The 27,216-nt window shown below is 38.4% G+C and overlaps 1 protein-coding gene across 1 annotated transcript in view; it reads left to right on the forward strand.

The window, feature by feature from the left end:
* LOC122974960 (thyrotropin-releasing hormone-degrading ectoenzyme-like) overlaps positions 1–27,216 on the forward strand; it is a 198,390-nt gene that overhangs the window by 43,023 nt on the left and 128,151 nt on the right. The window contains exon 5 of the mRNA XM_044343061.1: positions 22,622–22,748. Coding sequence (XP_044198996.1) covers positions 22,622–22,748 — 127 coding nt within the window. The remainder of the gene's footprint in view (positions 1–22,621; positions 22,749–27,216) is intronic.

Consider the following 27,216-nt stretch of genomic DNA (forward strand, 5'->3'; position numbering starts at 1 on the left):
ATTGAAAGAAACCGCTGCAGGTGAAAAGTTAATGGAGTTATATTGCTGCAGTAGTTACGCTGAAGTGGTATTAAGGTCTGCAGAAGATCTTTGCTTCAGTACATATAATATTCTTCACACACACAGCTGCACACAGACAGAAAAGTACACACTGCACATACCAAAAAAAAAATTCTGGAAAATCTCCAACGAGTTAGGGGAACTGCTGACTCCAAACTGACTGATCTACACTTGTTAGCTCTGTGATAGACTGGTGTCCTGTCCAGTATGTACCCTGCCTTTCACCCAGTGTGAGCTGGGATGCTCTCTGATCCTGCACAAGATAGGCTGGTAAAGATAATGAACGGATGGATTTTCTGGGAAATCACAATGTGCTCTCATTTCCCACCAGCCGAAACTACTTAAAGCTGATGTTTTTTAGAGATATGAGAGATTAGCGAATTACTTTGTAATTTATACACTTACAGCTCTGTGAGATATTTCTTTAGAGACATTAAGCTTCGTCCAGAATGAAGTCGAGTCCTACAGAATGTGAAGTGCACTGCATTGCAGTATTATTACTAGAGGTGGAAATCTTCTTGGTGTTAGGATTTGATTCAGAATTGATTCTTGCTTCAATAAATAGAGAAAGGTTTCAGGCTTTTTACTCCAGTTTATTGTGTCAAATCATTCACTTGTGTGTTTTGTCCTCCAAAGAGCACAATGAAACATAAATGGCAGTTAAGATAAACTGGTGTTGATTAAACAGTATTTAAGAAGCAGTTTCTTTTATTTAACTGCATTAATTTGGAAGCATCGTATAGTCTTCTGCCTTTATTAGAATAATTAAGAAATGAAAGTGTCATTTACTGTCCAACATCAAATAAATATTGTCTTCATCCAACCAGAGTTAGCTGAAAGTGTTGCAGTGTGTTGGTTGGAGTTTGGTGCTCCGGCGTTCGTCTCTGGTTGATGACATATGACGTTTTTTAACAAAATGCCTCACTTTAATCGTGCAAAGCTGATGATTAAAGTTAGTAAGAAATCAAAATGCACTTGCACTGCCTTCACAGTTGAGTTGCGTCTTTATCTTCCTTCAACATAATGTTATTAACGACGTACAAAAATTGAGTTTTAGAATTTGTGACGACATTCACAGCCGTAGAAGAGAAGAACTGCAATTCTTTTTCCCTCCCACCTGAAGTTATTACAATACTAGAGACTCATTTACATAATGATAAAACTCATAAAACACTTATTCTCCCGCTTTCTCCATCCTGAATAGCAGAGGGATGATCCTCCTGCTGCCAGCCAGACATTACTGCACCCGGTTGACATCTTGGTCACTTTATTTCAACAAGGAGAGACCAGTAGGAGGTGTAGAGGAGTTTTAGCGATTGGACTCCATCGATGTGAAGCATCTTCATTAAGTGTAGGTCCTTATGAAGATAAGAGACAGGACCCGGATCCCCCACCGGGGTGCAGACGCTGGTGGTGGTGGAGAGCCAGCAGGTGGTTGATAGAAACCTGCAGAAAGATGATTGGTCAGGTATGGTGATGTTAGAATTGTGAATGAAGGGATTTTTGACAGCGTGGGAAAGAACAAGAAGAAACCGCAGACATTCAAACATAAGTGGGATAAAGGCGGAACGCGAGGGAAGAAATCCTCCTTCTTGAACTTTTGCCAAAGCTTCATTTGAATGGATCATAAACTGTTGCATAAATACACAAGGACTCAACTGGAACGTGGAGTATTCAAGTGTGTTTTTTTGTTTTTAATCCAAAAATACATTTATTTTACTTTTCCTGAGCATATACTCTCTTATATAAAACGTACAACCTTACTGTTTCACTTTTTTTGGGGGGGACAAATTCATTCATTCGTTTTTATTTCATTTATTTGTTCCGCTCATGTCGACGCACAGCTCCAGAAAAAAAGACGTGATTCATAGACAAAATGCAGTTCGGTTTCCTTGTACGCAATCCATGACTGAAAAACAGCAGGGAGAAGAAAATCCACTCAAAACACAGATAAACAATAGAAATAGATGGTCTGTCATTTCTATTTACTTAAGTGCACTGTGTTACTGTGTGATAGCTGGCAGCCTGAAACACTGAGTGAGATTTTCTTGGTTTTAAAAACAGGATATGATTGTGTCCACAGACAAAAAGGGGGTGCAATGCATGAAAGAGATGCAGGAAGCAGCAATATGCATATTTTCCATATTTACAAACAGTTGCTGGATATGCTCTCTGTTACAGCATCGCTCTCATGTTAGAATCCTTGTTCGAGCCTGAAGGCAGTGGAGACGCTGCTGCTGTCTATTTGCAGAGCAGCTTCCTCTGACAGAAACATTAATCCTGCCATCCCTCCATCCTCCTCCAAACCCTCTGAAAGAAACGGTTTCATGTGACAGAGAGAGTGAAAAAAAAAAAAAAAAAAAACATCCCTCCATCCTCCTCCAAACCTCTGAAAAAAAGCTTCATATGACAGGAACTTTCATCCTCTCGTCCTACTCAGAACAGCAGAAAGGAAAGAAAAGCATCAGTCAGCATGCTGGACTTTTAGTCTCTGAATAAATGATGCAACTCATTCTGCACAGATCAGTGTTCAGTGTTTTTACACTCGGTGATAACTGTGTTATAATGTAAAGGGCAGCGAGAGGACAGCTGGAGTTTTCTGCCTAAACTGTCATAACTGCTGACTGAGCAGAAGTCAATATCTTGTCGCTGATGTGTTGCTACTCAGTGTTATCAAGAAATTAAGTTCATATACGACTAAATAGAGATGTGCCAGTACAGTATATCAGTTTTTACTATATACCACAATGAAACATTCTGATGGGAATATCGCCAACCATTTCTGTTACCGCCGTTACCGTGATTATCACCATTTTTGATGGCACCATGAACGCAGCACAGCTCTCATGTCTTTATTAGCTTTTTTTTTCAAATAAACCACAAGAAATGCCGAGGTACCTAATAGGGGTGTACCTGAATACAAATATATTATTCAGCAAAGCACAAATAGTGGGTTTTATACGAATATTTGTTTCATACAAATATTTTAAAAATGATTTGTTTTTGGGATAAAAAAAAAAAACATGTCAAATGAACACTTATTCTAACACTTTAATTTTCTAAAATTAGAGGCGTAATAAAAACAAAAACAGGATTTTTAAGCCTCTTTACACTTTTATTCAAATACAAATACAAATAATATTGCTGTCTAAACAAATACAGATACAAATACAAATACTGGAACCTCCATAATTAAGGGCATGAATGCCAATATGTCAGTGAATCTGTACAGTAACATCCATATAATTTAAATAGTAAAAGAAACATTATAGAGTCTACTACCAATAGACTTAATCAATGCATATATGTTATTCAAAAGACACTGTAAAGGATATGAAAATGACCCAGCTAAGTTAATACCGAGCTCCAGAATACACCAACTGGGGAAGCTATTTGTCTAATATAGCATTCCAGACAAATATTCAAATCAGAACAAAGTTATTACACTAAGTAGAAGTTCATCGTTCAGTCCCTTGGGAGGCAATGTCTGTAACGTAAATATCCAGAAACTTTTAATCCCACAGGAGCGGACAGAGGCCACGTCACGTTTCATCTCATTAAAACGGGACGCTACTGAATAACCTCTATACTCTATCCAATATAAACAAGGCCACCTGGGCAGCGTATCATATATATATGACATGAGTGGACGCGCAGGTGATAAACTATATTCCCGTGAGGGGGGATGATAAAAATGTGCTGTTTTGACAGTGTTGCGGCACTGAGCGCAGTTCTCAGTAGAGATGTGCCCGAATACAAATACATTATTCGGCAAAGCACAAATAGTGGGTTTTATACGAATATTTGTTTCATACAAATATTTTTGAAATTATTTGTATTCAGGAAGAAAAAAGACAACGTCTCAGTGTCTCTCCTCTGCTCCGCTGTTACGTCTATCAGCAGGTCTCAACAAGGGGAGTCACATCCACCTGCTACATGACGCACATTTCCTAATTTGGACATCACTCCTGGAGTTGGGGGTGTTCCCCAGAGATAAAGCTGAACTACTGACACAAATGAAATGCTCCCAAGGGACTCTCCATAACCTGTTGTCCCTCTTCTCCTTTCCACAAAGTCAGATTGTAAAAAATAGGCAATAAATGAAAAGTGCAAAGCAAGAATCACCTTTGAAGTTCTTCTACATGTTACATGATGTGCTGTCTCTGTGTTACGGGTGTATAAATACTTAAATGTCTTACTGCAATGAGTCGATGAGTAAAGTTTTAGCTCAGTAGTCAAGAGCAGTCGTCTATGATCTGGAAGACTCCAGTTCAAGACCAGGTGTGAGGACCTCCTTCGTAAGGTAGTTTATTCATGAACACTTATTGTAAAGGTCTTTGCACACCAAGTCTGTTTTTTTCGTCCGAAATTGTCGCACGTTAAAAAATAAATACGACGTCACGTTGTGTCAATCACGTTTACACACCGACTTCGAAGGTTTTGTCCGTCATTAAAGTTTTCGGAGCAGGTTTGATTTTCTGCATTTTATTGCATCCGTCAAAAGTCCTACAGAGTTGTTTGACCACTCGGAGCCACCGTACATGCAAACAACACAGCCTGGAAACACTGATACCATCAGCTCCAGCAGAGAAGTTACACACAGACTGATCACAGGACAACTATTGACCATGATCTTGTCTGTATGTTGGATCGTGGAAATTGGTGGTCTTCTTTTTACTATGTGGTTCTTTCTTTTTCTTTCAAGAATTTAGAGGACTACAAAATCATCCTCACTGCTTGACGACTCCAATTGTGAAATTTTGCAACGAATATAGTAATAAAACACATCGGACTCAGCGTGTGAGATTTCTGTGCGTAACGATTTTTGTCGGATGACAAAAAAATTTAAAAAGACCTTTAGCATTTTAATTTTCTAAAATTAAAAGTGTAATAAACACAAAAACTGAATTTTTAAGCCTCTTTCCACTTTTGTTCGAATACAAATACAAATAATTTCGCTGCCTCAACAAATACAGATACAAATACAAATACTGCACATTCCTAGTTCTTACATCAATAATTCTTGTTTGCAACTGGCTGTTGTGAGTTTTCTTTTGGGAAGAATTTGACTAAATGAATTTCGCCCTGTTTTTGTATAAAAACAAAGGTGGATCGATAAAACTCGGGATAGCTCAGGGTCTGATTTTAATATGTACCAGTGTTTCATAAATACTGACCTTACAGAGTGACTCTGAGGAGAGCGAATGGTTTTAGATGCAGCTTAACAGGTCAAAGAGAGATTTCTCTAGAGCTGACTTATATACGCTTGTTCTACCCAATCAAGCGGATAGATTTTTTTTTTTTTTTTTTCAAAAGATAAACAAAAAAATTCATATTCACTGTGGAACAAAATGCTCATCATAAACAAAACAAGGTCTCATTTCCATCTTTCAGATGATCTGAGCTGCACAAACAGATCTTCAGTTAGTTGGGACACTTCCAGCCTCCATTGTCAACTCACCAAATTCCTCTTCTTCTCTTCTCCTCTTCTTCAAAGAGTCACTCTCTCTTTCTTCACCTCCTTCAAGCAGATGTTTTGTCTTTCTGTTGTATTGTCAGTACAATGTGTCTCTGTTCGAATCTCTGTTCCTGTAATGAGCTGCTTTCCCTTCAGGGAGGATTAAAGTCTTGACAGAATACAAACAAAACAAACAAACAAAGTGTGTGATGACCCAGCGAGCAGCTCCTGGTTCAATAAAACCTCCATCTTTCAGCCATTTAGCTCGTTATTCCTTCATCTTCTGTCGTCTCGCCGACTGTCAGCATCCTAAAGCAAAGAAGCGTTTGTGTTTATCTAGCAGCTAATCGCCGCTGTGGATCTGAACGTGAACAGGTTTCACTCTGCAGATGCAAACACTCAGAGCTGTCACACTGAGAGATTACTGAGAGGATGCTTCGGCTTTTCTGGCTGGGAAAAAAAAATAAAAAAAAGGTTACAAGAGGTTAAAAATGGGTTCAACGGGGCTAAAAACGGGGCAAATTTTAGTGTTGCATGATCATAATGTTTGATTAACATTATATAATGATAGAAATATTCTTTAAATATATATATAATCATTATAAAGGTAGTAATGTTAGTATTTCCTTTCTTTGAATTACTATCATCACAGTGTTAATATATATAATTACAACTGAGGTATTTATAATATTATACTGAATACTGGAAAATACTGGTTTCTGATTGGCTGCCATTTGTCAGTTAAAGTCTAATAGGAAGGCACCTCAAACTATGCGCGCAAGGTGTACTAAACTGTAGGTAACCATAGCAACGCTACAGCTCCACCACAACAGCAACTCCCAGTTCTCCCAGTTGACTGCAATCAAAATGATGAAAAAAAAAACAACTAATTATCGCTTAAATGTAATTTCAGCCACTAGGGGTCTCTCAATCAAAACAATAACAAAAGACGGAGCGTGATGACGGTGTGAAGTAGCAAGGGATCATGGGAGTTGTTGTCTCTGTCGTTAAATAACCAGCTTCACCGGGATAGGATTACTCCAGTGCTAATCATTCTGGATGTTTTTACCCGCAGAGGTCTCCTCCTCTCCAGAACAAACGTACACGCAGATTAAAATCGTTAAAATACTAATTAAAGCTGTTTCACCTAAAAAAAAATCAATATTTCTCCGACGATGTTTGGTGACCACCGGACTTCCTGGAGGGGCTGTTAGCCGAGCTGCTGCTAACGTTTGTCCAGTTTATTTCTCTGATAACTTAAGATCCAGACGTCCAATGACTAAAATCCTTCTTCCGGCTAAAAGATATAGTTAAAAACCACCTAAATTTATCATGAAAATGTGGCTTAAAACTGAATAAAAGTCAATTTATAACAGTTTCTGTGGAGCAACCACAACGCTGATGTGTTATCTTGTATGTGTGTAAGTTACTCTTTGGTAGACGCCATTGTAGCGGACAAACACAGCGCCGCCGTATGCATCTTGTGCCTGTTTACTCTTTGGTAGAGGAGGTATGACGCCATTGACAGGCGACCAAATGAAACGGTCCGTTACTTTGATTAAATTACAGATTTCTCTGGGTTGGAAACATTTGGGATAATGTAAGTACACAACTCAACAACATATATAACATAGGTCTAGTTGTTTTTAGACATTTTAATGTGGAATAATTACATATTATAGCTTTAATTTGTTTTCTGTGGAGTACTCTTTTTAGCATTTTAAAATCAAACTTAAAATATGGTTAAAACCTACTCAGATACTCAGATATATATTTATAAATGATGTTTTTTTATTGTCAGATTTTATTGTTTGTTTAACACTTTTAGAACAAGTTTTCCTTTTACTTTGATTGTAATTCTGCTGTGCACGAAGCCTTAACATCCATTTGTCAATTATAAGTCGAGTCGGGTGTAAATTAGCTGTTGAGCTCAACACGTTTACATCGATGTTGTTAAAATGTCAGTGTTGATTTATGTGCACTGTCCCCTATAAATAAACAAAACAAAAATCAAACGTAAAAGGTCATTTGAAAGGAGAAGGCCGGTGATATCGGTTTCTTACAGTCAACAAATCCCATGAAAAGGCCAAAAACCAAAAAAATCAATCGATCTACTAACAAGTATTGTCTGATAGATCTTATTCCTCTGTGCTGTCGTCTAAAAAAAAAACTATTAAAGACACGTCAGCGAGCCACACAGCTGCACCGGGTGACATGTTCCTTCATCACCATCAACACACACACACACACACACACACACTAGATTGGTCCTGCTGCCAGAAATACTCTCTAAAAACACCAAATATGGATTCATCCCCCGCTGAAAGTAGTCCCCGACAGATGCACTATTTCCTCCTGTTTGTTTGTTAAAAACTACAGTGGCCAGCTGCCGTTTTAGGAAGTGAAACTACATGTTTTTGAGATGTTTTTAAAGATTCAGTAGGAACTGATGAGAGAGCTGAGAGCCACAGTCAAGAGTAGAGAAGTCAGGAAGTGCTGAGAGACAGAATAACACTTTATTGGTTTTCATGTGATTTGTTGACAATAAGAAATATATAGAATAACACCAGCCTTATCATTTTAACAGCCTTTAATGGCTTTATTTTCATTCTGTAACAGTAAAAAGTTATTTCACATTATTTTTGTTATCACCCCAAAAAAACATTTTCTGAATAAAAAAATGACACATAAGGATAATAAGGTCACATTTTTAATAATAATACTTTTCCTCCAGTATCATGTTTTGGTGTTTTAGAGTCACAAAACCAGGAAGTCAATCTTTAACTTTCCGTAATTATATTGAATGTCACATTAACATACCATAATGACAATAAAGGTCACATTAATGTCCCATAGTGATAATATACTCTGGGTCAGGTTTATATTTTATAATAGTAAAGGTCACTTTAGCATTGTGACTGCCATTATTTTAACTCAACTTTAACAACATACAGTATATTTAATATAATTGCATATTATATATTATATAAGGGCAGCTCACAAGAGACGTGGATGCATATCGGAGTCTCGTGGGAGCTGCTTTTATCGTTGTTGAAATGATGATGTCACTGCACAGTATGGATTTAACTCACATTATGTTCAGATAACCTAGAAACACCTTCCAGCGTTTGAGAGAGGCTGATGAAGGAAACTTCATAAGTAGAAATGACATTAAATAATGGAGGAGAAAGAACACGCACGTTTGACTCAACAATCAAATCAGGACAAGTATCAAGGACAAAGACTGACTTGATACTTGAAATTGACTTTTAAGACTTTACTGATCACTTTTAAAGAAGCACGTTTGAATCTGGCCCCAAGCTACATAACAGATACGCTGACCCCGTACGAGCCGGCCCCGAAGCCTTAGATCCTCCAGGTGGTGGGGCCCTTCTGGCTGTTGGTGACCGAACTTTGGCCCCTCGACTTTTGAACGACCCACCTGAGGAGATGAGGCTGGCAGAATCAGTGACTTCTTTTAAATCACTTCTTAAAACCTCATTTCTACAGACTTGCTTTTATTTAACGTTGTCTTTGGAGCGTCTTCGTATTGTCTTTTAATCTTTTTATCATCTCTCTATTGTTTTTCTATTGAAAAGATTATTATTATTATTATTATTATTATTATTATTATTATTATTATTATTATTATTATTATTATTACTTGTTAGGATTCTGGGACAAATGCTTTAAAGTTGAGGACTGTCCTGATTTAATGGGGACAAAAAGGCTTTGACGAGTTCATTCATTTTAAAATATATTATACATATATAAGGCAGGTTTCATCTGCGGTGCTCTAATGCACAGATTTAGTTTCTCTTTATAGCCTTTTTTTTTCTTTGCTCCATGTTGTCAGCAACAAGTGTGCAACTGGGTCCCTATAAAAGAAAGTTGTTCACCATATATGGTTGATTTGTTTCTTCTTCTATGAGTCAGGTCATGCATAGATTGGGATTCATTGTTGTTAATAGCTGCCAGCTGTGTGAACACTGTGCAAGAGGTACATGTAATAAATACCTATTTACTTGTGCGTGCTGGCAGTTGTTACGCACAGATGTAGGGATGTTTTCTATGAACAGTAAATGATAAATGAGGCTTTATTTAGCCAGAAAGCAAACTGGCTTCATCCTCAGCTGTAACCTGGCACAGAAACAACACGACAAACCTGCAACAGATTGATTGAGACGATTAGAAACCTGCATAATGTTACAGGATATCAGCGGGTAGTTTGAAAAGTCTTAAAAAGGCAATGAATCCAGTTCCCTCAAAACACTATGTGGTCAATATTTTCTCTTTCTACTTGTTAGTTCTAAAATGTTTTGTATCTGTCAGCTTATAAACTGAAAGTGAGACGGTGCGACGGTGGTTTGTGCCGCAGGAAGCTGTTCAGTGACATCAGACCTGCAGCGAAACAGTGTTCATGTCAGCCTCCTCCAGTCATAATTACGAATGAAAGCTCCGATATATTCCGACTCGACCATTAATAATACAGAAGTACGTAAAAAAACCAAACAAGCAAACATGGAAACATGGCCGCCTCACGTCAGCTGAAGTCTGACATTCAGTGTAATTAAACACTAATTTAATGGATATAATGTCATTTTGTCAATGTACAGTTTAAACTCTCATACTCAGTTATCATACAACCTTCCTGAGTTGTCTTTAACATGGGAATCTTTCCGACCCTTCCCATCCATCCAACATATCCACACCCATATCTGTCCTGACACATTCAATCAGTTGATCCATCCATTTATTTTTTGCTGCTTATCCAGGTCCAGGTTACACTAAGTTAATTGCTGAGAAGTATTGAAAAACTTTTATAAAATTCCCTGCTGGTTTTCCAGCTTTCATGCTATGTGATATTAAAAATGTCTTAAAGGGGACGTATCATGCTTAGTTATTTTCTGTCATTTATATATTGTTATTGTAATGTCGGATGTTAAACGTGGTCGAAATTCCAAAACTTGAGGTAAACATATGTTGAAATGCTGCCTGCAAGTCAAAAGTCAGGGCTTCAACCTGCTCTGAACGTTTTGTTTGCAAAGTTACCTCTACTTCCTCCTCATGATGACATCAGGTTGTTCGCACATGCTCACAAATGGCCGTCAGTTCTGTAGTCTTTGTTGCTAAGTTTGTTCCATGTGTTGTTCACGTTGTTCACTTGCATATTTTGATTTGAGAAGTTTATATTTCAAGTAAAGAAGGAGAAAAAGAAGTAAAATCCTGCTACTATAGTTTGTTTACGTAGCCTCTGTAGTCAGAGGAAGCTTCCTGAAGCTGACCAATCAGAACAGAGTGGGTTCATCAGGAGGCGGGGCCTTAAAGAGACAGGAACTAAAACAGCCTGTTTCATACAGAGGCTGAACTGAGGGGCTGCATAAAGGACCAGTAGAAGATAAATAAGGAGTTTTTAACTGTAAATCATGCAAAGATATTCCAGTAGAGACCCAGAATATAAATATAGATCTGGAAATATGCAGAACATGTTCCCTTTGAATTTAACTTGGTGAAGGCTGCAGAAACTGTGTGTTAGAGTCATGTAAACAGGAAGCTTCAGACATACACTGAATATGATCACAACCAGGAGAAGACTCAGTAACGGGATACTACATGTATTCATAGAGTCCAGAAGTGGGTCAGGAGGGTTTGCGCCCCACCAGAAGTGGCACGCTGCCTCCGCTGTCTTTCTGTTCAATTCTCTGCTCCTTCTAAAGTCAACAATCATCTCTTTTGTCTTGTTGACATTGATAGAGAGACTGTTATCCTTGCTCCAGCTCTCGGGCTGTCTCACTTCATCACAGCAGTGTCGTCAGCAAAAGTGATGATATGATTGGACAGACGCGTGGCGCCGCAGTCAAGGGTCAGCAGTGTTTGTTATGGAGGCAGTAGTGACTGTCTGAGGCCTGTTGATCTGAAAGTCAAGGACCCGCATACGCCGGGAGGAGAGTGTGTTACTGTGTGTGTGTGTGTGTCTGCGCGATATCTTGGCGCTCGTATCAGTTGCTAAACCATCCATCAAATTACCGTGGCAACCGAGCGTCCATCACCCCATCCATCATCCAAGGGCGATAGACGGAGCGACAGAACGCAGAGAGAGATGTCACGGACGAGTGGAGAGATAACAAGGGGGAGAAGAGTCGGAGGAGGAGAAAGAAAGAGGGGGAAAAAGGATGAGAAGAAGAAGAAAATGTCGTGTTTGGTGCATTTATCTGCCCCCTCTCTGTTGTTTTAGCCGTGATTGCTCAAGGTTTGAATAATGTGCAGCTTTGACTAGACAATGTCACTGTGGCTTTTTTCTTCGCTGTTCTCAGGTTGATTGACTGACTGATTGGCTGATTTTGTGGCTTCCTGATGAGAATAAAAACGGATGCTTCAGACGCGTCCGCCTCTCTACCTGACCGGACCGCTTAATATTGAGGTAGCTGGTATCTGAGCTCATTCCAGATGCTGTAAATCGAATATAACGTTTGCACCGACTCATAGATCGGGTTTTATTCCCTCAGCTGAAAAGACGCAGGCCTTTATTTGACACAAGCTATAATTAGAGATGCGATATGACTTTATTTCTAAAATCTTTGTGTTTGAAAATGTATCTTTGATCATATTTTGGTAAGAAGCCTTGTTTTTTTTTGATCTGCTCCAGTTTGCTGTGATCATTTGCTGCTGTTGCTGCTGCTGCTGCTTCTGCTGCTGCTGCTTGTTGTTAATCTGCTTCACATTAAATGCTTTCCAGCAGTTCAGGGGGAATAATCCCTTCACCTTCTCAAAAGGGATTTTACTGTGAAATATCTGCAGAAAGTGTTGTTGTCGTTATCAGCAGCTAAAAATCCAAAACGGCAAAGTAGAATCCACTGGACCTAACCCATGAATAGAAATGGTATCTGTGTTAAAAAGCAGAATAGTGAGTTTTACATGACACTGCTGTTGCACTGATTGGAAATAATAACTGTAGATGTGAGTCATTTGATTGGCTTTAAGGAAGATATTGTAAATTGTCCACCACTTTGGTCCAGACTGAACTACTGGATGGATTGCAATGAAATGTTGTTCAGATATTCATGTTTCCCAGAGGATGGTGATCCCAGAGTTTGTAGAGGAAAGGTAAAGGAGGTAATGAGGGAAGTGGGAACAGATGAGTGAGGGGGGGCACCTGGGTACTGCAGGACAGGTGGGAGTGGCTGAAATGACAGGAGAGAATGGATGCGTCTCCCAGTAAGTGCATGTTCACGCACAACCAGGCAAGTGTGTCTGACGTCCAACGCTGGTTTTAGGACCAACAATAATCTACAGACAAAAATAAGTTTATTAGTTGGATTTAGCTTGTGAACATTATTATTCATATCCAAACACTTAATTAGGGCAGAACCTCCACAGATGGTTATTATGTGATATTAATGATTAATCCGTTCTTCTTGATGGGACTGATAATAGATCTTATATGTCTTGTTTTTGTCTTCTTTTAACATGCTATGCTCTTGTGAATCCCAAATAAAGTTTAAATTGAATTTAATAAGACTGATATTATTATCTATCTGACACTGTCAAGATAAATGTTAAATATCACATCAAAGATTTTGAGAAATATGTTTCAGTCTTAAAAAATGTTATCAGACAGAAATCATTAAAAATAATATTGTATTATGTCTCTTATGTTCAGTAAACCTACGTGCTTCTAGATAACTTGATTTAATTGCTTCATATTTCTCCTCTCAGTTCCTAAATGTGTGTTTTTTTACCGTTACCTGATTGTAAGTGTAACACTGTCTGCTTGAGCTGATCTACTCTTACTTCAACAAATCATAGGAGCTCAGTTGTACCATGTACAGTATTTGTATTTGTGTGAGTGACGGGAAGTCCTATTAATCAAGAGTGTCCCAGTGAGCTCTAATAGGGTTTTTCCATTGCCATTTTTGGCCACGCTGAGGCAAACCATGCCGCATTGATTTGCGTTTCCATTACCAGTTTAAACGTGCTGAGCTGTGCCAAGTCACGCCTGAGATGGAGCGTCTCTGGAGTTGGGCCAAAGCGTGCCCCACCAGCGGGTTGCGGTGACGTCTCGCAGTACTTTTGTAACTTCTAACTGAATCTCTGCAGTTCAAAGTTTAGTTTCTCTCCTGTGTTTCTGTTTGTACTTTCAGATATCTGCTTTATTTTACCTTTTCCTGATCGCTTTCAGCCGTATCGGAGCTGTGTTAAGTTACCGCTGATGAAAACACATTTCCTGCTGCTGCCGCTTTATTTTAAAAAGCTTTCCACTGACAAACTAATGGAAGGAAATGTGTTTATCCACCATTTTTACAGCCATGACTTTGACCACTAGTCACAGCAAGCTCATCATCACTTAAACACACACTTTCAGGCAGGTAGCCCTGTTGTAATGGAGATGCAAATCCCTGCCGTGCTGGTCTATAATAAACCTCCACACTCCTCATGCGGTCTCAACAGGTGCTTGGGCGCTGTGACAGTAAATGGAAATATGTCACACAAGTAGCCACTTGACTACTTGCAAATACCACGAGTGTGGGTATTGGGACCGACCCTGAACATGCAGACATGAATAATTGAATGAGCAGAACTGTGACACAGCCGTCTTGTTTTGCTGGCACTGCTAGTCACGTTTGCTGATTAAATGGACAAACATCGCCAGCAGTGAATTATATTAGCTGAGTCAAATAACTACAAGGGTATGCAAGTATTGTTTCCTTTTTTTTCCAGTGTATGACTAGTGGCTAGTGTTTGAATTTTTAATAGTACAGTATCCCACACACAGGGGATTAATGAGCTCTAAGCAGATGAATTCAGGGGAAGTCCCTCGGATGTTTATAAGGAATTTGGTTTCCTGAAATTGAGGTTTGAGGTTTTATATGATCTGAGTTCAATCAATCAGTCATTCAATAAAGATCTTTATTATCATATGCACATAGAACACAACCTACTTAAAGGATATGTAAATATGATTTGTTGTGGTACAGTTGTATGTAACTGTGGTTCTTTCATGAAGAAGGCAGCTTTAAGTCAAATTTGTCCTCTGAGTAATTGAAACAAAATGGAACCTCAACCAAAAACTGCTAGGATGAGTTCAATTTGATTCTTGTGAGCACAAGATTACACCATCCTGCAAGCAGGGAATGATTTCACTGACATAATAATACTCATTCAGGTTCAGAAATTGCTTGTTTATCCGTCTGTCCATATCTTATCTTAACCGCTGTGAGCAGGGTCACACAGGGCTGGAGTAAAGAGGCGAGGCAGCATACATCCTGAGCAGGCCGTCAGTCTGTCACAGAGCTAAGAAACATGACCGACAACCTTTCACAACCAGGGGGCAATTTAAAGTTTCCACCTCAGTTGACCTGCATGTTGATGGAGGAAATCCAAGCAGACACTGACAGAACATACGAACTCACCGGATCAGGTTTAAACCACGACCGTCTTCCTGTGAGGCGACAGAGCTAACCACTGAGCCACCGTGTGAAGGTCTTAACAGCATATTTTCATTCCTTGGAGACATGATGAATGTGTATATGATGATACTTTGAAGTGAGAATGTCACACCAAACCCCCACCACCACCACCACCTCCTCCCTCCCATAGAAAAATGTAATGTGTCCTGGTTTCTCTTCACCTGGGAGAACACGACCGGAGGCGTTTCAGGAATCCTCAGGAGATGATACTCAATTCAGCAGCACACTGCCAGTCCGCCGAAAGAAGCTACGATTTCAATAAAGCCTCCACTTTGTGAGCAGATATTCACTCTGCTGGCTGCCGCGCTCTGAGATGAGTTCTGGTGGAGGGAGGAGAATGTGGGGAATAAGAGGGAGAGAGCTTTAAAAAGTTTGAATTTTTATTGAAAAATCCGCCCTGCTGGGGTAACTGAGAGGAGAGGAGAGCAGCATTTGTATCGTATTAGTGAATGCGATTAATTATAGTATTGGTATCTGTTAGCATTAATGGTATGTATGTTACTATAGTAACTCTCTATTGGCTTTGTATGCAGTCGTGTCTCCTGTGAAATCAGTTTGATGTTCAGTCGGATGCAACACACAGTTTATGTTGTTTCGTCTTCGCTTCAACGGGAGCTTTTATATGACACGAGCATATTGATGCCATGTAGCGACGAATTTACTGGATATTTTGACTGCACAGAATCCAATATGCTTTTACAGCTGTGTGAAAACAGAGTTTATTGGAGTGGAAGTGAAACTGAGAAAGATAGCAGAGTGACATTACTGGGACGGTAATGTTTACCTCTGTGTGTGTGTGTGTGTGATATGACAGCAGTGATACAGCAGCATTGCATCATAGTGTGTGTGTGTGTCCACTCCCTTCCCTCTTTTTGTGAAAAATGGTTTGAGTTGTGTGAGTGTATCTTATCTGTGTGCAGTGTGTGTGTGTGTGTGTGTGTGTGTGTGTGTGTGTGTGTTCTGTCCTTCAGTTGACGGTGAAGTGGTTTCTCTCTCTACGACAGCAAAAAAAAAACATCCAACACACGCTTGTACTTGGAAATGTGTCCAGGCGGATACATGCAATACATGCATATTGATCGGTGATATCACCGCCACCCGCTGCCCCGCTTGCCATGGCAACACCAGTCTATCAGCTGATAGTGTTTGTGTGTAATTAGTCTGGTGGATCAGACTGATTAACTGCTCCTGTCCATCACACGAACACACAGAGGAGAGCCAGCAGCTTGTTGTGAAACACGGCAGAAGATTCACAGCTGATTAGGCTACAGATCACTTTCTTAAAGAGGACATATGCTCATTTTCAGGTCTATATTTATATCATGGAGCTCTACTGGAATATATTTGCATGATTCACAGTTAAAAACTCCTTATTTATCTTACACTGGTCCTTAATGCAACCCCTCAGTTCAGCCTCTGTCTGAAACAGGCCTGTCTCTTTAAGGCCCGCCTCCTGATGAGCCCACTCTGTTCTGATTGGTCAGCTTCAGGGAGCTTCCTCCGGCTCCGGAGGCTACGTAAACAAACTATAGTAGCAGGATTTCACTTTTTTTTATCGTTCTGTAATTGAAATCAACTTTTCAACTACATCCGTACATGTTGGAGCCTGAAACCAATCTGAACTATGAGGGTTGACAACATGAACAACACCTGGAAAAACCTTAGCAAAGCTACCAACGGATGGCTGATTGTGGGCATAAGTGGAGGAAGAAGAGGAAGTGGAGGTAACTTTGCAAACCAACAAGTCCTCCAAATTAAACGACCAAACATGTTGCTCGACCATGTGACTCAAGAACAACACATAGGAGCGTTTTTGGCAATACAGCACCATTTGTCTGTGCTTTCCAAAATCATTACACATCAATGTTAAAAAATAATGTTTCATGATGTGACAACACTGTGGTTAATGTCTGGTTAGCATTAGGCACAAAAACCACTTGGTCATGGTCTGAGTTAAAATGATCACTTTGTTAAGGTTAGGGAAACATGGTGTGGGTTAAAGTTACTACTTCCTTAAATTTCGGCGACCTTTGTCATTATGGATACAATAATAACCACGGGGTTAAGGTTAGGGGACGACCGTAGTTACAGGTCTCCTGTGGCAAAGTCCATTGTTGGGTTAATGCCTCCATCCACCATCCTCCTCCTCTGAATGAGGAAATCTGTCCACATACATATATATATATACATATATATATATACGTCATCTGAACTGCATCACTGCTCTGGGTTGTAATTACCACTAGATGGCATCTGTCACTTAAACATTTCTTCGGCCTCTTGCAAACAAAGTGTTCAGAGCAGGTTGAAGCCCTGACTGATGACTTGCAGGGAGCATTACATATGTTCACCACAATTTGTAGAACTTTGCAGTGTTTAACATCCAACATTATACAGAAAATGGCAGAAATCACAAAAAACACTTGAGTTTGTGCAGTTAGCAGCTGTCTTGTTCAGTGACATTAGCCGGGTTGACATCACACACCGGATGTCTATTGGATTAGACAGCAGCAGTAGCTCATTTTGTCTTTCAAACTTGCCAAATTACTTTTAGCTGAGAAACAGGTTTTTTTTTTTTTTAGAAATTTGACTCAGATGGAAGAGTTTTCTGTCCGTCAGCCTGAAAGAATCACTGAAGTGAAACGTTTTTGACAGAACTGCAGAATCACATGAGACGGGCGGACGCTAAGCTGGTATCAAAACCAGTGAAAATATCAAATACAAATTATTGTTTATACTCTTATTAATATAATTTCTCATAGTCAGACATCAAATTTTATTGGTGTGTTTTATGCAGGTAAACAGTGAGAATAAAACCAACATTTAAAGGTTATTAAAGGGTTTTATTTTGTTTGAATCTGGATGACAACGTTGGTCTGTCTGACTGAAATAACTCCACAGCTTAGATAGATAGATTGCCATGACGATGTGTACATACATTCATGGTCCCCAAAGGATGAATCCTACTGATGTTGGTGACTTTTCCTCCAGCACCATCAGCCGGTTCACATTTCTGGTTTTCTGCGTCTTCACAACTACTTGATGGATTGCCAGTAAATACAGATACTCATGGTGTCCAGAGGCTGAACCTTAAAGACACTGACGATCCTCCGACCCCTCTAGTGCCACCAAGGTCCGGGTATCATCGGATAATTCGTAATTCATTTGTAATTCAAAAACCAAAGAACGCTAAATCTGTTACTTGTTTCAAAACAAAAAAAACGTCTTTGGTGTCAGAATCAAATAACGAAAAACCAATCAAACCCGGCCCGTCTTTGGTTTTTGCCGATTCGTTTTATCGTTATTCCTTTTTGGATTAAAGATTATTTGATTCTGACACCAAAAACGTTTTTTTGTTTTGAAACAAATAACAGATTTACCATTTTTGGGTTTTTGAATTACAAATGAATTATGAATTATCCGATGATACCTGGACCCACCAGCGATAATTATAATATAACAGTTTTGGTGATCTCATGACTTTTCATTTAGAGTCTCTATCAAGTCAAAATCTGAAATTGTCCAGTATTTTGGTTTATGACCAAGTACTTTAAGGTAAACATTATACTTCCCAAACATCAGCATGTTAGCATGATGACAGCCTGAAAGAGCGACTAGCTTGGCTGGTTATTATTATTATTTTTATTAAAGGAACAATATCATGCATATTTCCAGGTCAGTATTTATATTCTGGGGCTCTACTGGAATATTTGCATAATTTACAATTCAAATAACTCCTTATTGGTAACACAAACAGAGCGTTCGGGGCAGGTTGGCTTTTGACTTGCAGGATGCATTTTTACATACGTTCACCTCAAGTTCTGGACCTTTGACTATGTTTAACATCCGACACTATAACAGCATATAAATGACAGAAAATCACAGAAAGCATAATACGGTGATGGCCACCTTTATGTTAGTGCAAGTAGAGGTTTATTTTAAACATGTATTTATTGATGTTTATTGTGATGATGGACGTAATTGAAGGACTGTTAACTACATACATATTGAAAATGTCCATATTTCTGTGTGGAGCTACGTAACGCTTAGTAGTATTTTGTAAGAAATGAGGCTGAAGCAAAGTAATTCGGCTGCTGACAGAGTATTGTGACAGTAAAGTGCGCCATGTTGCACTGTAAAAGTTGTCCCTGCGCTGTAATTTTTTTACCTACAACCTGAAATTAGTTATGATGCATTAACTAGTTAACTGTTAGATACAGTAGTAGCCACAGTTACATCATTAGATAAAAATCCTGATGGCTCCCAGATAACAGAAGCTGTTTCAAATGTCATGTGAGTTTGATTCCTGGCTTTGGGAATTCAGGGACACACACTCACACTGTCAGCATGTCAACAATGAGGTCACCAGTGAGGTCACTGTGCTACCCAAGCCTGCTGATAGGTGCGGAGCAGTCATGTGACCTGGTTGTATTGATTATTGATCAGAGAGCTTGGCAGATCAACTGTGTGTATGTGTGTGTCTACAGATGTACAGTAAGTGTTGTGTATGTACTGTATGAACCACACATATACAGTAAATTAACAGTTTAACTTTGATCAATTTACAAGCACAAAAAATGTAATAATACAATTTATAATCCACATCTGACTTAGCAAATTGATATTGTGAGTGACAGGAGGATTTGCAATAAGCAGGAAATAGACCACATGAAATTTAATCAATAAACAGCCCTAAACATGTGGTTTGTTAGTGAGGAACCTCATTTAGCAGAGACACATACTTTACCTTGAATCAATTAACTATTATCACATGAGGAACCTACAGTGCAGGCCAAAGCTAGTCCCTCACCCCAAATCACCATAATTAACAGTGTTCACACGCACTTTAGAACTGACTCGACCTGATATTCTTATTAGGTAACACTTTATTTCACATGTCCCTTAATTTTATACAAATTTCCTGGAAAAATTCAGAGTAATTTGCAAGTCATTTTTTAGGGTATTTTACAGAGAGGCTGGTGCAATTTGGTTCAAATTATAAGAAAAACAGAAAGTGTATGAATAAATCTGTAGCAGACTCATAATAGACTCTTGACAATTCAATACTTAGTTTTCAGTGAGCAGTTTTGTGTGTCAAACGATATATTAGTATATTTTTTCAATAATTTCCTAAAAGTAAGTGCTGTGTAACTGTTATTCTTGGGACATTTCTTTGACAGAGTTGTCATTTGGTAGTATACGGGAAATGTGCTAATTATAGTAAGAAACAACCTAATATGACACAAAAAACTACATATTTTCTTTCTGTAATTTTTTAAGAATTTTGCAAAGAAAAAAACTATGTATGAACTAGAAATGTCAACAGTTAACCTTTAATCGGTTAACCGCCAAGAATGTTTTTGACCGGTTGCGCATGTTGGTCATTGGTTAATTTGCATACACACTCTGCTAACAGCTCGACAATTACATGTTCACAACATCAGATCTTCTTTTTGAATGGATGGTGTAAAACCAACTTCTACATGGAGTGTTGCATTGCGGGTTGTTTGTAGCATTAATGTTGCTAGGCTAGCGAGTCTGTTTATAGTCTGTTTACAGTGAGTGTGTTAGAGTCAGTCAGCCCTAAAAGTGTTTGGTTAGTCCAGTTTAACCTGCAGGAGTTTCTGAAGGTTCTTGCAACGTGTTTTCTGCCACGGAGGAAATAAATTTGAGTGAAAACAAGTCCAAAGTGTCTTCCAACGTCTCTACTGCAGAAACGGAATATGTCAAGCTGCCAAATACCACTGTCACAGATGATAAGGAGCTCAAAAAGACAAACAGGCAGCCGTATAAATGCTAACAGCCGCAGAAAATAACTGTTGACCGCTTCCAAGAGTCTGGCAGGAGAGTGTGTGAGTATGTAACTACACTATGATGTAAGTTATATTCAAAAAGTAATTATTATTATTATTTTTCCAAAAACAGCTTATATCTTTATTTATATTCGTACTCTGAGCCTGAGTATGTTATGCCATCAAGAGCTACTTTGACTAAACGCATTAAAAACACTTTGAAGGGGAAGAAGGACGAGCTAAAAGTCAAGCTAGCTCTGACCTCCAACTCCTGGACAGCTCTCACAGATGTAAGCTACATCACAACTTTTCTTAAAAATTAATTGCTTAGTTAGCGGTTAATGGGTGTTGGTCTTTGGAAAGCAAAATTAACTGAAACTGACATCTCTACTATGAGCCTAAATGTAACTTAACACTTTTTCTTTTTTTTTCTTATAGTATGTATCAAATTGCACCAGCCTCTCTGTAAAATCTCTTCAAAATTACCCGTTAAATACCTGCAAATTACTCTGAAAATTTCTAGAAATTACTATAAAATTAAAGGACCTGTAAAATAAAGTGTTACATATTATTCTTATTTCTGTTATTATATATATTACTTTAGTATTCTGTTATTGTTATATGTTGCAGAACTATAACTGATACACTTTCTTACATATGTATATGTCCTATAAGTATAAATATCCTTCCTCTTTATCACTGTAAATTCTATTATCTTACATCCTATAGTTATTATTATATTATCCCAATATACTATTATTATACTATCCTGTATACATGTCCCACTTTTGTCACTTTAACTACTACTTGTAACTTTAGTTACTGTGTACACATATGTTATTAAGTCATGTGTTATGTATCATACCATTCCTATATTTATTACTGCATATTCTATTATCCTATAGTTTGTACATCTATAATTATTATATGATACCAGTCCTCTGTGTTGCCTTGCTAAGCAATAAGAGGAACTGCACTATATTTGGAATCAGTCTTGCTCATTAAGCGCATTTATAGCTTCTAATTTCAATTTGTTGTACAGTTCATTCTCTAGTCATTGTTCACTTTTCATATCTGTATATACTGTAGATGTAATTTAATTTGGATTGATGGTCAGTTTTACATTTTTATTCCTTCTTGCTCAATCCTTTTTGTACCTACAGTCTGTGGTCTGTTTATTCTTGTGCTGCTGTAATATCTTATTTCCCCCTAGGACATCAATAATAAAGTGTTATTTTTGTCCTGTACAATAAAGAGAACACACTTAGCATCCGTGTTGTGAATATTTGACTCTGACTGTGAGAAATATTGGAAGGAATCCCTCTAAAGCAGAGCGTTTCCTTAGATTTTTTCCCTTTGTGTCTAAAAGTCGATGTATTTCTGCTCTCAGCTATAAATCCATTTTCTTTCCTGCGGATTTGAAGCTAAACTCACCCTGACTCCACTGTTGTGTCTGGAGAGCTGAACATGATCTGGACCTGATTCAGTTATTCTCTCTATGGACCCGACCTGCCGAACACTGGCCTGATTATTTGTCTCTGTATACATTTCGACAGAAAACTCAGATTTAATTTCTTTCTCTCTCTCTGCAGATTTGAACTGAAGCTGGTTGTATCATCTCCTCTGTAGAGTTTAACATACGCTCGACCTTGTTCTGTTGTTCTCCGTGTAGATTTGATTGTAACCCCTGCCAAATTTAATTTCCTTCTCTGTATAGACTTTTTAAAAAAAAAACTTGGATTAATTTCATTTTGTTCTCTGTAGAGCCGAGCAGACACGTCTTCATTTCCTCTTCCTGTGTCTCTGTTAAAATCAGTCTGTCTTTTTCGTATGTTTGTTTTCAGATCCGCCTGTACGCTCGACCAGATGCCATTTCCAGTGGAGCAGGGGACTACGCACTCCACATCACCAAGAGGCTTCTGGGATTTTACCAGGACTACTTTAAAGTCCAGTACTCACTGCCCAAGCTAGGTAAGGCAGCGTCCGTCCTTTTTGGTCTCACCAGGCTCAGTTACTTCAAGAGTGAAACAGTAACAAACCTACTGTTCCCCTGATGTTTGATTCCCTGTCAGCTTCCAATAAATAAAAATCACACTTTTAAATTTATATCCCACTGTTGCTCAAATTGGGGAAAGAAAAAAAAAAAACTTCCTCTTCCGTCAGCCAACTTCTTGTCCTTCATACAATCACTGCTGGGTACATCAATTTGTAACTTGCAAAGAAAACACTGTCCTCCTTTTCTTCCTGTGTGTCAGGGGGCTGTGCAGTGTGATTAGGTCTGGGAATTGAACTTCACTCAGTTCCCACACAGCCCTTTTGTGTTCAGACATTAAACACTGGTGCATTTGAAGGTTTTAGCTGATTTAGTTAAACGGGGGAGAGAAAGATGTGTTTATAGTCAGCAAAGTAAGGTATCAAAGTAAAGGCTGCTCCGTGTTGTACTGAAACTCAATGCCAACTCTGATCCTTTATCCTGCTTATTTTTAGACTCATGAGGTAGCTTGTTACCTAATTAATTAAAGGAAACTGAAGGAAAAACTGTGCGAGCATCCACTGCAAAATTAAAGCAGCATAACTGTCTTGAAATCTTTTTCTTCGCTACTTGATTTGTTTAAAACAGCAGAATTTGTGCTCTTGAATGAATTGAATTGAGACCTGAAGTTGAAGCACTAAAACAAGTTGAACTGTTTAGTCTTGCACATGAAATTATATAGAAATACTACAAAATTGAAAGCTGGAGTGTCAGTTAAAGCGATAATAGTCATGTTCACTCTCTTAAAATTTGACATTTTGTGGCCGTAATATTTAATCTTGAAGCATTTAATGGAATTGAAGTTGGACCTGAAGTTTAAGCACTGAAAGAAGTTGAAGTGGCAGTTAAAGTGGAATCACTGAAAGACATTTTCGGGGCAGTTTTGGATGAAGTGAAAGGAGCTGAAGTGTCATTTGAAGTGAGAATTTCAGTTTTTCTTTATTTCACCCACTCTTATATAGTATTAATGGCTGATGTTTAAGCACTAAAATGAGTTGAAGTGGAGTTGAAGTGAAAGTGCTGCCAGTTGAAGAGTCACTTGACATGCAAATGCTGAAAGGAGTTGAAGTTTTTCTAAGTTTTACTTTGCTCTCTCTCGCTTCCTTCTTCGCATAACTTCAACTCTTTATATTACTTCTTTTTCGACTTGTAACAGTCAGTTACATGATTAATTGATTAATTAAAGGAAACTAGTAAAGACAACATTTTAAAAGGCAGGTTTCAAGTTAAATATGTTTTGCAGCTTTTGAAATGTGTTAAAATTGAAGTTGGAGGACTCAACAGAATTGAATTTGGACCTGATGTTGAAGCACTGAAAGACGTTGAAGTGCCAGTTACCGTTATATAAGTAATTAAAGGAGTTGAAGTTTCAGGTGAAATGGGGTCGAAGAGTCACGCGACGTGCACATGTTGAAAGGAGTCGAAGTGTAATTAGGAAGTTTTATTTCTTTTGTGCTCACCGGCTCTCATTATTTTACTTCATCATTTTTTATTTTTATGTGCACATTTCTGGTGGAAAATTCAAGACGCAACACATCCATTTGTGTAATTTGATAGCTGATGTTTAAGCACTAAAGTGAGTTGAAGTGGCAGTTAAAACAGAAGCACTGAAAGAAGTTTGAAGTTATATTTCAGTCTCTTTTTTCCTTTTTTTGTGCAACTTTATCTCTTTGTCTCATGTATTTTTAGACTAGTGAAGTAGTCGGTTATGTGATTACTTAAAGGAAACTAGTAAAGGCAACATTTTCAAAGAACATTTTCAGTGAAAGGTTGCAAGTGAAATATGTTTTACAGCTTTTGAAATGTGTTCATAATGAGGTAATTTCAGGAGTTGGAGGACTTAACTGGACCTGAAGTTGAAGCAATGAAAAAAAGCTAAAGTAAGTAAAGTAATTAGAGGAGATTTTTTCAGTTTAAATGTATTTGCCAAACTGAGTTGAAGTGAAAGCTTTGCTAAATGGAGTTGAAGAGTCAAACGACATGTGCATGTTGAAAAGGAGCTGAAGTGTCATTTGAGGTGAGAATTTCAGTTTTCTTTATTTCACCCTCTCATATATAGTATTAATGGCTGATGTTTAAGCACTAAAGAAGTTTGACAATTAAAGTGCTGAAAGTAGTTGAAGTGTCAGTTGATAACATCAAAGGAAAGTCCTCAGATTTACATTATAATAGAGCCTGTTTGCAGTGTGAATTAATGTTCTTATAAATCTTTGTGGAAAAGTTTCTGCGGCCAGAAAACTTTTCAGGGAAGCATCTTCACTATGAGATGGTTGTTAGCACCTTTCATCTCGACTTCAATGTGATTTTAATGTATTATATAGTACCGCAGAGGGATGGAGTGGATGTTTTAAGAAATATAATTTTTCTTTTTGAGCGACAGGGTTTTCTTCCTGCTGTAAAACTTTCAGCCTCTCAGCAGCAGCAGCTTTACCTCCTCGGTGTTTACTCTCCCTTCTCTCCTGTCCAAGTTAATGAGCCCTGTTGGAGCAGTCGAATTTCATCTCCCCATCTTTCTTCTTCTTCTTCTGTCTTCATAATTGTTTTTGTTTTACACTTCTGTCCTGCCAGAATCAATTAGCCGTGTCACAGCGGTGCATTTCCCTTTTTACTCTCCATGCCCCAAACAAGCTAATGTGATCACCGTGGCTCCATATTGCGTATGTCAGACACTTCCTTCCTGTCCACATTCATTCATCACATTAGAAATCACTTTCAGTCAAAGCTTCCTGTTTTGTTTCTATCTGCTCAGATTACGTTTGACATTTACTCTCCCTTTCCTGACCTTTACGTTCATATTAGCTGCACTGACAGGTTGTTCCATGCTGTGATGTCACATCCTGGGGTCCAGACCAGTTCACAGACAGATGTGTTCAGGGTTTTTTGGTAATTCAAGGTCTAAAAATGTCTTAAAATGTATTGATTTTTAGGAGGGGAGGATAGATATTGTAACGTTTCCAATAAGGGGATAAGACTTGGGATAAACCTTTATAATTCTTAGAATGAACCCTTTACATCTATATAGGGAGCCAGTCCTCTTCCAAGGAGCTGTAACTATGTATTTCTGATAAAAGTTGAATATATAAGTTTAATACGGCTTTATTTAATTAGTTCTGTCACATGCAAATACAATCAACAACAAACCAACTTCAGCTGGGATCTTTTATACCTCGCCACTTCTTCAACATATGTTTTCCATATTATCAGTGGACCTCTCCTTTGAATGATGAGTTATGATATGGACCTGTCAATATGTCAGACATCTTGGCGTCGTTCCTATCAAGCTACTGACACAAACACTAGATGTTGATCCAGTTTGTCTTATTGACACATGAACATGGCGCCTCAACTAAAGGTTTCTTACATTCCTTAAGCAACACAAAGAAAATACCTAATATCAGGAGCCCACCATGTTGCACCACCATGTTTCTACAGTAGCCCAGAACGGACAAACCAAACACTGGCTCCACTGTAGGTGTTTCGTGGCCACTGTAGGTTCTCCTGCACACTTAGAAGGGGAAGGGGAGGGGTACTCAGCTGTTTGTAATCTGCAACTTCACTGCTAGATACCACTACATCCTACACACTGCACCTTTAATATATAAACGCTTAAATATAACACTTGTGTCAGGTTAAATGTCGTCAGAATGTCTGAGTGATAGTGAGGGTTTGGATTCTTCCAAAGGACTTTGAAACGGTGGTAACGGTTAAACATTTTTTACAGGTCTCTTGTGCTGAAGTTCTTGAGAAATTTACAACATAGCACAAAGTCAAGCGGTTGTGATATGTAGCACAACAAGCTAGTGAAGCTCTGTAAACAGAACCATGTTCCTGCACATGCTCAGTGGTGTCTGCCTTACACAGAACTACTCTCCTGAGACTGAAAACGTGATGCTGTTATTTGTCTTTGGAGCCGTTTCTAAACAAACTAATGTCTCCGAACTCTTCATAATGAAGGAACATGTCACCCAGTGCAACAGTGTGGCTCATTGATGTGTTTTTAATAGTTTTTGGACAATAACGGGGGAATAAGATATATCAGGCTTTGATACACACACAATAGTAGATCAGTTCATTGTTGGTTTGGATCCAAACATGAGATTTATTGACAATAAGAAAAATACAGAAAATCGCCAGACATATTTTTAGACTCATGAGGTAGCTTATTACCTAATTAATTAAAGAAAAGTGAAGAAAGGGTGCTAGCTTCCTCTGCAAAATTAAAGCAGCATAACTTTTTTAATATCGATTTGACCGGTTTGTAACAGTGGATGTTTTTGCCTTTGAATAAATTTTACTGAAACCTAAAGTTCAAGCATAAAAGAAGTTGAAGTGGCAATTATTGTATATGTTTATTCTTGTACACAGGATTATATGATAATAAAATATAAGAAATCGCCTGTGGACTCC

The sequence above is a fragment of the Thunnus albacares genome, chromosome 23 (assembly GCF_914725855.1).
Source record: "Thunnus albacares chromosome 23, fThuAlb1.1, whole genome shotgun sequence".
Lineage (NCBI taxonomy): Eukaryota > Metazoa > Chordata > Actinopteri > Scombriformes > Scombridae > Thunnus > Thunnus albacares.